Below are 13,516 nucleotides of genomic sequence, written 5' to 3' on the forward strand. Positions count from 1 at the left end.
ATCCAAGATGTTGGAAACTTAGTGCTGGAGGTTGAAAGAAATTAGCAGCTTTTAAGCAAAAACTTGTTGAATCTCAGCTTTCAATGAGAGTCTGAGTCTGATGGTGAATTCAAGTAACCTTTATTGAGCCCCAACTTCATTACAGTTCCAGTTTTTCCCGGAAAAAAGGTGCACAAAAAGTAGTGTTTTTTGAAAAAACTCAAGGTCAAAGTGCACACACTCCCTCTTCCCCCACTTTCTTGACTATTGGTCAGCACCAAATTATCCCTTTGTAACTGGATCCTTGGTCCATCCTTCACCTGGAGGAAGTATTGCCTCACTCAGCAATTTCAGCCTACACACTGTGTACAAGTTAGTTTCTCCAGCTCATTTGCAGGAGGGGGATGCAATCAAGAGTCAACCACACTGCTGTGGGTCTGGAGTTATGGGTAGGCCAGACCGGGTAAAGGATGCAGCTAGGATGACTTGAGTGAATCCTTTCCTGCAATGGTAGTTTCATTCTTAAAAAAAAGACACGTGAATAAGATGGGGTTCTTCTTCCCCTGAAAATGGTTTCATTGTTTATTTCTGAACTTCAGATTTCAATTGCACCATCTACCACGGTGGGATTCAAACCTGGGAGTTCCCAGTACTGGGTTGATAGTCTAGTTGAAAATGGCACTTATCCGTCACTCCTTCAATCTACCTGCGATGGCATGTGAACTCGCTGAGGTCTCTGGAGGTAGGAGGAGCGGGTGAACGGCCTTTCCCCAGTGTGGACCCGCTGGTGAGTCAGAAGTTTGGAAGAATTGATAAATCCTTTCGCACACTGAGAGCAGGTGAACGACCTCTCCCCGGTGTGGACCCGGTGGTGGGTCAGCAGGTTGGAAGAATTGCTAAACCCCTTCCCGCACTCAGGGCAGATGAATGGCCTCTCCCCTGTGTGGACCCGCTCATGCTGCTGCAAATTGCTCACATGATGGAATCTCTTTCCACACTCGAAGCAGGCGAATGGCCTCTCCCCCGTGTGTACCCGCTGGTGCCTCCGCAAGTTGCCCACATAACGGAAGACCTTCCCACACTCAGGGCAGGTGTATGGCCTCTCCCCCGTGTGGATCCGCTGATGCCTCCGTAGGTTAGCGACACGACCGAAGGCCTTCCCGCATTCAGGGCAGGTGAAGGGCCTCTTCCCCATGTGGACCTGCTCGTGATTACGCAAGTTGCTTATACTACGGAAAGCATTTCTGCACTCTGAGCAAGCAAACGGCCTCTCCCCAGTGTGAACCCCCTGATGCCTCAGCAGTGCAGATGAATGCGCAAACCCCTTCCCGCAAACCAAGCACATGAACGGCTTCTCTCCCGTGTGGACCCGCTGGTGGGACCGCAGGTTGGAAGAATCTGTGAACCCGTTCCCGCACACCGAGCAGGTGAACGGCTTCTCCCCAGTGTGAACACGTCTGTGAATTTCCAGCACTGAGGGGGAAGAGAATCTTTTCCCACAATCCCCACATTTCCACGGTTTCCCCATGGGGAGACCTTTCCTCGTGGTCACTCTGGGTTTGAAATTACAAACAGAATGGATACACAGTCTCTCCGCACCATGAGGGGTGAGATTTTGATCCCCCAAGCTGAGGAGATGGTGTGAAGCACTTTTCACAGTCAGCGCACTGAATCTCCCTCACTCGGGTGTCACAGTATTCTTCCTGCCACACCAGCGTCCAAAATCTCTCAAGCAGACAAAAGCAAACATTTCTTCTCAATTTGAATGGCTGCTGATATTCAAGTCCCAGAAGTCGATGTATCAATTGCTTTCAAATTTCTTTCTGCACGTCTTCCTGCAAAAATAAACTCTCAAAGTAAATTATCACTGTCAGTACAATTAAATAAATATAACATTGGTGGCAATTCCTGTAGATTGTCAGATGCCTGCTGATCACCCATTATCCAAGACAGAGAAGCCTGAAAACCCTCATGCAGCCAGATAGCCTTAGGTGCTGGATCAAGATATGAAAATAAAACATCGAGACTGCCTGCAGAAAGAAAGCCAGTAAAGTTGCCGAGGGGGGGAATGGGCCCCAGGGAAAAAGTGAGGAAAGAGATTAACCTGAGATTTGTATAGTTGCGAAAGGGAGTGAATCAAACAGTCAGGGCAGGAAGGAATAAAGCAGAGAACAAGGTAGGACTGAAAGTATACTGCAGTTACTTCTAAGCAAGAGGCCTAAGAGGAAAGGCAGATGAAATCAGGGTTCATGGTTAGCACCATGGATTGGGATATCATAGCAATTACAGAAAAGTGCCTCAGGGATGAGCAGGAATGCCAGCTCAATGTTCCAGGTTACAAATGCCATAGGAAAGATAGGAAGGAGGGCAAGAGAGGTGGGGGAGCGTCGTTTTGACAAGGGTTAGTATTACTGCTGTACTTAGGGAGGCTATTCCTGGGAATACATCCAAGGGAGTTATTTGCATGGAACTGATAAATAAGAAAGGGATGGTCACCCTATTGGGATTGTAATATTGAGAAACAAATTTGTAAGGAGATTTCAGTTATCTGTAAGAATAGTAGAATGGTTATGGTAGGGGATTTTAACTTTACAAACATTGATTGAGACTGACTGGGTTTAGATCAAGAGGAATTTGTTAAGTGTGAACAAGAAGATTTTGAGGCAGTATGTGGATGTTCCTACTAGAGAAGGTGCAAAACCTGACCTACTTTTGGGAAATAGGGCGGGGCAGGTGACTGAGGTGTCAATGAGGGAGCACTTTGGGGCCAGTGACCATAATTATATTAGTTTTAAAATAGTGATGGAAAAGGACAAACCGGATCTAAAAGTTGAAGTTCTAAATTGGAGGAAGGCTAGTTTTGATGGTATTAGGCAAGAACTTTCAAAAGCTGATTGGGGGCAGATGTTCACAGCTAAAGGGACGGCTAGAAATGGGAAGCCTTCAGAAATGAGATAACGGGAGTCGAGGCACAGTATATTCCTGTTAGGGTGAAAGAAAAGGCTGGTAGGTAAAGGGAATGCTGGATGACCAGAGAAATTGAGGAGTTGGCTAACAAAAAGAAGGAAGCATATGACAGTATAGACAGGAGAAATCAAATGAATCCTTAGAAGAGTATAAAGGCGGTAGGGGTATGCTTAAGAAGGAAATCAGGAGGGCAGAAAGAGGACATGAGATATCTTTAGCAAATAGGGTTAAGGAGAATTAGAAGGGTTTTTATAAATTAAGGACAAAAGGGTAACTAGGGAGAGAGTCGGACCCCCTCAAAGATCAACAAGGCAGCATATGTGTGGAGCCAGAGTAGATGAGAGAAATACTAAATGAATATTTTGCATCAGTGTTCACTGTGGAGAAGGACATGGAAGATATAGAATGTGGGGACATAGATGGTGACGTCTTGAAAAACGTTCACATTACAGAGGAGGTAGAGCTGGATGTCTTGAAACACATAAAAGTGGATAAATCCCTAGGACCTGATCAGGTGTACTCTACAATTCTGTGGAAGCTAGGCACGTGATTCTTGAGCCCTTTGCTGAGATATTTGTATTAGTGCCGGAAGACTGGAGAGTGGCTAACGTGGTTCCACTATTTAAGAAAGGTGGTGAGGAAAAGCCAGGGAACTTTAGACCAGTAAGCCTGACATCAGTGATAAGCAAGTTGATGGAGGGAATCCTGACAAAGGCAAGAACTAGTTAGGGATAGCGTGGCTTTATGCTTGGGAAATCAATCAAACAAAGATTTGTTAGCAAGGTAAGATTTCATGAAATACAGGGAAAACTAGTCAACTAGATACAGAACTGGCTTGAAGGTAGAAGAAAGAGGGTGGTGGTGGAGGGTTCCTTTTCAGACTGGAGCCTGTGACCAGTGGTGTGCCACAAGGATCGGTGCTGAGTCCACTACTTTTTGTCATTTATATAAATGCTTTGGATGTGAACATAGTAGGTATAGTTAGTAAGTTTGCAGATAACCCCAAAATTGGAGATTAAGTGGACAGAGAAGAAGGTTACCTCTGAATAAAATAGGATCTTGGGATGAGGAGTGGCAGATGGAGTTTAATTCAGATAAATGCAAGGTGCTGCATTTTGGAATTTTAAATCAAATCAGGACTTATTCAACCGAAGTGTCATGGAGATGTACAGCACGGAAACAGACCCTTTAGTCCAACTCACCCATGCTGACCAGATATCTAAACTTTGGCCCATGTCTCTCTCAACCCTTCCTATTCATATACCCATCCAGAGGCCTTTTAAATGTTGTCGTTGTACCAGCCTCCACCACTTCCTCTAGTAGCTCATTCAATACACGCACGACCCTCTGCATGGAACTTTACATCATTCTCCTCTCATCATCAACCTCTGCCCTCTACTTCTGGACTCCCCCACCCCAGGGAAGAGACCTTGTCTATTTCCTCTATCCAAGCCCTCATGAATTTACAAACCTCTGTAAGATCACCCCTCAGCCTCCAACACTCCAGGGAAAACAACCCCAATCTATGCAGCCTCTCCCTGTAGCTCAAACCCTCCAACCCTGGAAACATCCTTGTACAGCTTTTCTGAACCTTTCCATCCTTGCCATTCAAATACTAATTTTACACAGCTCATGTGTGGAATTAACTTCCTGAGGGAGTGGTGGATGCCAGTACAATTAAAAGACATTTGGTTAAGTACATGAATAGGAAAGGTTTGGAGAGATACAGGCCAGGAGCAGGCAGGAAAGATTGGTTTAATGTGGGATTATGGTTGGCATGGATTGGTTGGACTGAAGGTCTGTTTCCATACTGTATGACTCTATGGCAGACTTTGAGTTCTTTAAAGCGGAGTCACAGGTAGACAGGACAGTGAAGGTGGTGTTTGGTACACTTCACAGGACATTGTTAGGCCACTTTTGTAGTATTGCATGCAATTCTGGTACCAGTGATCCCATCCTGACATGCCATACACCAGAGGTAATGAGTAAAATTGACTGGGACACAGAATAAAATCATAAAAACCCTGCAGTGCACAAAGAGGCTATTTGGCCCATTGAATGCATTGGGTATAGGAGTTGGGAGGCCAGGATGCAGCTGTACAGGACATTGGTTAGGCCACTTTTGGAATATTGCATTCGATTCTAGTCTCCCTGTTATTGGGTAGGAAGGATGTTTTGAAACTTGAAAGGGTGCAGGACAGATTGATAAGGATGTTGCCAGTGTTGGAGGGTTTGTGGTATAAGGAGAAGCTGAATGATATGGTGCTGTTTCCTTGGACCATCAGAGGCAGAGGGACAACCTTGTCAAGGTTTATAAAATCATGTGGGGCGTGAATAGAATAAATAGGGAAGCACTTTTTCCCGGAGTGGGGGTGTCCAAAACCTGAGGGCATAGGTTCAGGGTGGGAGGGGAAAGATTGAAAAGGGACCCCAGGGTCAATGGTTTCATACAGAGGGTGGTGCATTTATGGACTGAGCTGCCAGAGGAAGGGGTCAGTACAATTACATTTAAAAAGCATCGGTATGGGTATGTGAATAGGAAGGCTTTGGAGGGATAAAGGCCAAATGATGGCAAATGGACCTAGATTTACATAGGATATCTTGTCAGCATGGATGGGTTAGATCAAAATGTCTATTTCCGTGCTGTTTCTATGTCTATTTGATAACACATTAGATTAGATTCCCTACAGTGTGGAAACAGGCCCTTAGGCCTGACAAGTCCATACCGACCCTCCGAAGACTAACCCACTTCCCTCTGACTAATGCATCTAACAAAATGGGCAATTTCGCATGGCCAATTCACCTGACCTGCACATCTTTGGATTGTGGAAGGAAACCAGAGCACCCGGAGGAAAACCACGCAGACACGGGGAGAACATCACCTGAGGCTGGAATCGAACCTGGGTCCCTAGTGCTGTGAGGCAACAGTGCTAACCACTGAGCCATCATACCACACAGATGCTTTATTTCCATTGATGCAAATATTGTTATAAACCATACCTGGGTACTAATACTTAGAGGAGAAAGTGAGGACTGCAAATGCTGGAGATCAGAGCTGAAAATGTGTTGCTGGAAAAGCGCAGCAGGTCAGGCAGCATCCAAGGAACAGGAGATTCGACGTTTCGGGCATAAGCCCTTCTTTAGGAATGAAGAAGTCCTTCCTGAAGAAGGGTTTATGCCCGAAACGTCGAATCTCCTGTTCCTTGGATGCTGCCTGACCTGCTGCGCTTTTCCAGCAACACATTTTCAGCTACTAATACTTAGAGTCATAGAGATGTACAGCATGGAAACAGACCCTTCGGTCCAACCTGTCCATGTCAACCAGATATCCCAAAACAATCTAGTCCCACCTGCCAGCACCTGGCATAGATGTAAGGGAGCGAGAATTCCTCAATTAGGGCACTATAAGAATCCTGGGAGACAACGATTTCTGGTTTACGTTCGAAAGAACAAACATTAAGCACAAGCACCTGTTTATTCCCAATTTTGTTTCGTTTTTCTGGTTTTATTCTCTGCTACGATGACTCTCTTGGTGTGGATGGGTGACATGCTGGGAGACTGTGGGTTGTGCCTTGATTGACTGAATATTTTATTGTTCTGGAAGGTGTAAAAGGGGGGGGGTCAAAGCTTCAGCATCAATCCCACAGAGCTGTGGGAACAGGGAGCTCAACAGACGACAGAGAACTCAGGATCTGAAATCCAAGCTGACACCAGACTACCATGTTATCAGTGCTTTGATTGGCAGTATCTTTACCTTTACCTAGCTTCCTATTTGACTAGAATGCCACGTACCCCCTCAATATTCAGGATCCAATCCCTGGCATCTTGAAGCCATGTCTCCGTAAGGAGTCTCAGACCATAATTATTGTGTTCAATATGCGCAGTTTATTCATTCAGTTTTGTTACGATGCAGCACACCTTCAGACACAGTCTTCAGTTTCAATTTTTGTGATCTTTAGAATCCAGCTTTGATTGCTGGTACATTTACTCTCCTTGTTCCTTTCTATCATTCTCTGATGTTCATTTTCCACATCACAGCATTGTTCACCTGCCTTGATTTGGACTGGCCTTGCTAAATTGCCTAGGGATGTGCAGGTTAGCCATGGGAAATGCAGGGTTATAGCTTCATAGTAACTGAAGCAGGAGTAGGCCATTTGGCCTGTCGAGCCTGCTCCGCCATTCATTAAGATCACGGCTGATCAATCCATTGTCTCAGCTCCTCCTACCTGCATTATCCCGAATACTCTTAATTCCCCTACCCTGCGTGGACTTGAGGGGCTGAATGGCCTGCTTCCACACTGTAGAGCTTCTAAGATTCACTACACTTATTTTTGTCCTGGATCACAGCTCCCAGAACCTCCCACCTTCTGCAAATCGAAAGACAAGTCCCATGCTTCCCTCTCGTCTGTGTGTTATCTAACTGCTTAATCGTTTCTCGTGAGTATAGCCCACACCTCCCACTGCTGCCAGTAACCTTTATAATGCTGATGAAACAATGCAATACCTGCAGTACTGAAAATCGTAAGGCTTCTAACAGTACCAGTTACTGATTCACCGCTCCTTCTGATGCACAGCATTGGAAATACAATGTTGGAGCCTGACACAAGTGAGCAGTTTAACTCAAAACCCACCTAATCCTTCACTAGGCTCCCCAATCAGCACACTCTACTTACTGTTGGTAAACCTTAAACCACTTCATCCCCACAGTGCAATGAATTCCCACTTTCCACCAAAATCCTAGACATACTCACGTACTCAGTTGCTGTCTCACAAATGAAAGATTTCATTGTAACTCCTTCTGTTCCCAGTAAGGGCAAAACATATTTGAAAGCTGCTCTCAATAGTTCAGTCTTTACAACAACACTTCTGCTTTCACGGGAGATGATTAAAGTCATACAGCACAGAAAATGAGCCCTCAGTCCGACTCATCCCTGCTGGCCAGATATCCTGAATCAATCTAGTCCCATTTGCCAGCATTTGGCCTGTATCCCTCTAAACCTGTCTTATTCACGTATCCATTTAGATGCCTTTTAAACTTTGCAATTGTAGCAGCCTCCATCACTTCCTCTGGCAGCTCATTACAAACATGCACTATCCTCTATATGAAAAAGTTGCCCATCAGGTCCGTTTTAAATCTTTCCCCTCTCATGTGAAACTTATGCCTTCTAGTTTTGGACTCGCCTACCCTAGAGAAAAGATTTTGCCTATTCAGCCTATCCATACCCCTTATAAGGTCACCCCTCAGCCTCCAATGCTGCAGGGAAATTATCCTTCGCCTATTCAGCATCTCCCTACAGCTCAAACCCTCCAACTCTGCCAACATCCTTGTAAATTTTTTTCTGAACACTTTCATGTTTCACAAGTCTTCCATAGGAGGGCAACCAGAATTGCGCACACTATTCCAAAACTGGCCTAACTGATATTCTGTGCAACTGCGACATGACCTCCTAACTCCTATACTCAATGCTCTGACCAATAAAGGAAAGTGTACCAAATGCCTTCTTCACTATCCTGTCTCCCTGCAATTCCACTTTCGAGGAACTATGAACCTACAAGGACTCTTTGTTCAGCAACACTCCCCATTAACTGTGCAAGTCATGCTCTAATTTGCCTTATCAAAATGCAACGCCTCATATTTATCTAAATTAAACTCACTCTGCCACTCCTTGGCCCACCAGCCCCTCCGATCAATTCTAATTTATATTGAACTTTCTTTCCTTTCTCATCCCTAAAAGCTGAAAATCTCCATCCCACACACTCTCCCTCCATTCTCACTTTGCTGAACTTAATTCCTGTTGTACTTCATCCTGAAGGGTCTGGTTCATGCTGATTAATAGGCCCACACTCAGGAAATCTAGTTGAAACAGACAGAATACTGAATGGCCTGGACAGAGTGCGCATGGGGAAGATGTTTCCACTGGTATATGACTCTATGGTAGGAGAGACTAGGACCTGAGGGCACAGCTTTATAGTAAAAGGAAGATCTTTTAGAACAAAAGATAAGGAGAAACTTTTTCAGCCAGAGAGTGGTGAACATATGGAATTCATTGCTGCAGAAGGCTGTGGAGGCCAGGTCACTGAGGATATTTAAGAAAGAGGTAGACAGGTTCAAGTATCAATGAGATTGCAGTTATGGGGAGAAAGTGGGAGAATGGGATTGAGAAACTTATCTGCCAGGATTTAATGGCGGAGCAGCCTGGTGGATTGAAAGACCTAATTTCTGCTCTTGTATTTTATGGTCTCTTACTGTCCTGGATGAGGAGTGAGAGAATTGGGAGCAGGAGTAGGCCATTTAGCCTGTCGAGCCTGCACCAGCATTGGACAGATCATAAGTGGATATGAATATACCTACATCTCAGTAAAAAGACTGGAAATTATTCCACTGCAGCAGAGGAGGTTGAGAGGTGAACTTATAGAGGATTATAGATGAGGTGAATGGTAGATATCCTTTCCCGAGGGTGGGGTTCAAAATTAGGGAGCAAATTTTGAAGGAGAGAGAAGAAGGATTTTAAAAGGACATGAGGGGCACCATTTGTTTTCCCCCCCCAGAGTGGTTTGTGTGTGGAATGAATTTCCAAATGAAGGGGTGGATGCAGGTACAGTTAGAACATTTAAAACACATTTGGATAAGTACATGAATGATGAAGTTGAATTCAGAGAAATGCGAGGTGCTGCATTTTGGAAAAGCAAATTGGAGCAGAACTTATACACTTTATGGTCAGGTCCTGGGGAGTGTTGCTGAACAAAGAGACCTTGGAGTGCAGTTCATAGTTCCCTGAAGGTAGAGTCGCAGATAGATAGGATAGTGAAGGCAGCAATTGGTATGCTTTCCTTTATTGGTTAGAGCATTGAGTAAAGGAGTTGGGAGGTGATGGTGCATCTGTACAGGACATTAGTGAGGCCACACATGAAATATTGCATGCAACTCTGGTCTCCTTCCCATCAAAAGGATGTTGTGAAATTTGAAAGGGTTCAGAAAAGATTTACCAGGATGTTGCCAGGTTTGAAAGATTTGAGCTATTGGGTGAGGCTGCATTGACTGGGATGTTTTTGCTGGAGAGGAGGCCGAGGGGTGACCTTACAGCGGTTTATAAAATCATGACAGGCATGGTTAGGATAAATACACAAAGTCTTCTCCGTAGGATGGAGAGTCGAGATCTAAAAGTTTAGGATGAGAGGGGAAAGACATAATGGGTGGCACGGTGGCACAGCGGTTAGCACTGCTGCCTCACAGCGCCAGGGACCTGGGTTCAATTCCTGACTCAAGCGACTGACTGTGTGGAGTTTGCACGTTCTCCCCGTGTCTGCGTGGGTTTCCTCAGGGTGCGGTTTCCCCCCACAGTCCAAAGATGTGCTGGTCAGGTGAATTGGCCATGCTAAACTGCCCGTAGTGTTAGGTAAATATAGGGGGTAAGTACATTGTAAGTAATCTAATCTAATAACAGGGAACTAAGGGAAGCTTTTTCACAAAAAAAGTGGTGCATGTATGGAATGACCAGCCAGAGGAAGTGGCGGAGGCTGAATAATTACAGCATTTAAAAGGCATCTGGATTGGTCTATAAATAGGAAGGGTTTAGAGGGAGATGGACCATGTACTGGCAAATAGGACTAAATTAGGATGGACTAATTGGACTGAAGGGTCTGTTTCTGTAACTGTTCTGTACTGGTCTTAAAGCCATTTTCTTGCCTTCCCCCATAACCATCCACTTCTTTGTGGTTCAAAAATCAGATGAACTCAGCATTGAATATATTCAATGACCCCCTAACTGCAGGAAGACATCCCCATTTCTGAACTCAATTCCTCTTGCTAATATAACACTTGCCTTGCTGACTGCTTGCTGCACCTGTCTGACAACTGGCAGAGAAGGACGCTGAGGCCCCTTTGTACATCTACACATCACTTCTGATGAAAGGTTCCTGCATTTGCTGTGTGTTTTTCAACTCGGACACAGAACTGGACCAACTTTCCCAGAGTCTGTTCGCTCCCTGGATTCACTCCGTTTCCCTTCAGTTCCTGCAAGTCAACAGCTGAACCCCGGAATGGAAAAGCGGGTGAGAAAAGAGAATGCTGTACTCACAGATGTTGGACAGAGGAAGGAAGTTGCAAGCTGGGGTGATACTCCATCTTAATTTAGAGAGAGAAGCACATGGTCCTACTTCCGCATCCAGATAATGGGTTTACTGCGATTGGCAGGAGGACTAGTCTCCATCCGGTCGCCCAGAGCTTCCCATTGGTCCATAAAAAAAGTTTGCGGGGCGGTACCCCGTGCTGTAGGAGCATGCGCAGTGTTTTGCTGACACCGGTGAACATGCGCATTGGTTGCTGACACTGAGTAGCATGCGCAGTATGGAGATGCTAGTATTACTGACAGATTTTCAAAGTTAAAAATCACACAACGCAAAGTTATAGTCCAACAGGTTTATTTGGAATCACTAGCTTTCGAAGCTCTGCTTCTTCATCGGGTGGTTGTGGAGCAGAATCATAATATACAGACTCTATGGCAACAGCATTTCAGTGTCATGGAATGTAATATTAAACAAATTTAGCTTATCTGTATCATCTTTTAGGATGACCATGTTAGTTTTGGTTCCTTCATATGTAAATCCCAGAACTTTTTAAAAGTTACGTTCTCAAGAGAGCTTTTAACAATAGGTGTCATCTCAACCAGACAATGCATAGAACATAGGATAATACAGCACAGAACAGGCACTTCGGCCCACAATGTTGTGCTGAACATTTGTCCTCGCTTAAGCACTTATCCATGTACCTATCCGATTGCCGCTTAAAGGTCACCAATGATTCTGACTCTGCCACTCCCACGGGCAGCGCATTCCATGCCTCCACCACTCTCTGGGTAAAGAACCTATCCCTGACATCCCCCCTATACCTTCCACCCTTCACCTTAAATTTATGTCCCCTTGTAACACTCTGTTGTACCCGGGGGAAAAAGTCTGTGACTATCTACTCTACCTATTCCCCATATCATCTTATAAACCTCTATCAAGTCACCCCTCATCCTTCGCCGTTCCAATGAGAAAAGACCTAGCACTCTCAACCTATCCTCATACGACCTATTCTCCATTCCAGGCAACATCCTGATAAATCTCCTCTGCACCCTCTCCAAAGCTTCCACATCTTTCCTAAAATGAGGCGACCAGAAATGCACACAGTACTCCAAATGTGGCCTTACCAGGGTCCTGTACAGCTGCAACATCACCTCACGACTCTTGAGTTCAATCCCTCTGCTAATGAACGCTAATACACCTTAGGCCTTCTTACAAGCTCTATCCACCTGAGTGGCAACTTTCAAAGAGCTATGAACATAGGCCCCAAGATTCCTCTGCTTCTCCACCTTACTGAGAACCCTACCACTGAAGGTGTTAAGTTAAAGTCTGTCTGTGTCCCAATGTTACATCAGGCTGATTCTAATTCTAACATGGTATTACAGACTCTTGTGTATTTATGAGTTTTTGAGCAAAATAAAATGTGATTCTGCAAGTACGAATTCAACTCTCTGACTTATATGTGTGCGTGTGCAGGGAAAACTGAGTGATTGTGTCTGTGTCGGTGTGTGAGTGTAATGGGGTATAAGGCTGTGAGGGGTGTCTGTGTGTGTGAGCATTTGAGAGAGTGCATGTGTATGAAAGAGGGTCTGCATGTGTTTGTGTAAATGCATGCTTGTGTGCATGTGTGTGTGAGAGAGTGTATAGTGTAATGGGGTCACCTGTAGTGTGACATGAACCCAAGGTCCTGGTTGAGGCCATCCCCATAGGTACCAAACTTGGCTATCAATCTCTGACCAGCCACTTCCAGTTGTTGCCTGTCTTGAAGTCTGCCTTGGAGGATGGTCACCTGAAGATCCGAGGCTGAATGTCTCAGACTGCTGTAGCGTTCCCTAATTGGGAGGGAAAATTCCTGGCTGATGATTGTTGTACAGTGTCCATTCGTCCGTTACTTTAGCATCCGCTCGGTCTCGCCAATATACCATGCCTCAGGGCATCATTGCCTGCAGCGTATGAGATAAACAATGCTGGCTGAGTCACGTGAGTACCTGCTGCACTCATGGTGGGTGGTGTCCCGACCTGTAATTGGTGGTAATCGTATTGTCACTCTAACACGTCTTGCATCATCTGCCGTGACAGGGTTGTATCGTGTTGTCCTGAAGGCCAGGCAGTTTGCTGCGAACAATTATCTGTTTAAGGTTTCGCGGTTGTTTGAAGTCGAGAAGTGGAGGCATGGGGAAGGTCTTGGTGATGAGGTGCTCATTAATATGTTGCAGGCTGTGAAGAACGTGGCATAGTTTTTCAGTTCCCGAGAAGTACTGGACAACAAAAGGTACCATTTTGGTTGCAGCCCATGTCTGTCTCCTAAGGAGGTCATTACAGTTTCTCGCTGGAGCACATTGGAAGTGGCAGTTGATGAGTTGAGCATTGTACCCCATTCTTATGAGAGCATGCTTGTGTACTTCCAAGTGTCTGTCACGATTCAACTAGTCCATGGGTGCTGAGCTTCAGGAAGAAATCCTTAGTGTCGCAACAGAAGTTTGGGGTTCCCTGCACAATTTGTTTC

The 13,516-nt window shown here is 45.2% G+C and overlaps 1 protein-coding gene across 1 annotated transcript; it reads right to left on the reverse strand.

Moving 5' to 3' along the window:
- Positions 1 to 103: 103 nt before the first annotated feature.
- LOC132807136 (gastrula zinc finger protein XlCGF7.1-like) lies at positions 104 to 11,123 on the reverse strand. Its single transcript, XM_060821454.1, has 2 exons — positions 11,025 to 11,123; positions 104 to 1,814 (listed from the first exon to the last, which is right to left on the reverse strand). The coding sequence occupies exon 2, from the start codon at positions 1,505 to 1,507 to the stop codon at positions 677 to 679; it is 831 nt and encodes a 276-aa protein (XP_060677437.1). The 5' UTR covers positions 1,508 to 1,814; positions 11,025 to 11,123; the 3' UTR covers positions 104 to 676.
- Positions 11,124 to 13,516: the final 2,393 nt, after the last annotated feature.

This window comes from Hemiscyllium ocellatum (genome assembly GCF_020745735.1).
Source record: "Hemiscyllium ocellatum isolate sHemOce1 chromosome 27 unlocalized genomic scaffold, sHemOce1.pat.X.cur. SUPER_27_unloc_1, whole genome shotgun sequence".
Lineage (NCBI taxonomy): Eukaryota > Metazoa > Chordata > Chondrichthyes > Orectolobiformes > Hemiscylliidae > Hemiscyllium > Hemiscyllium ocellatum.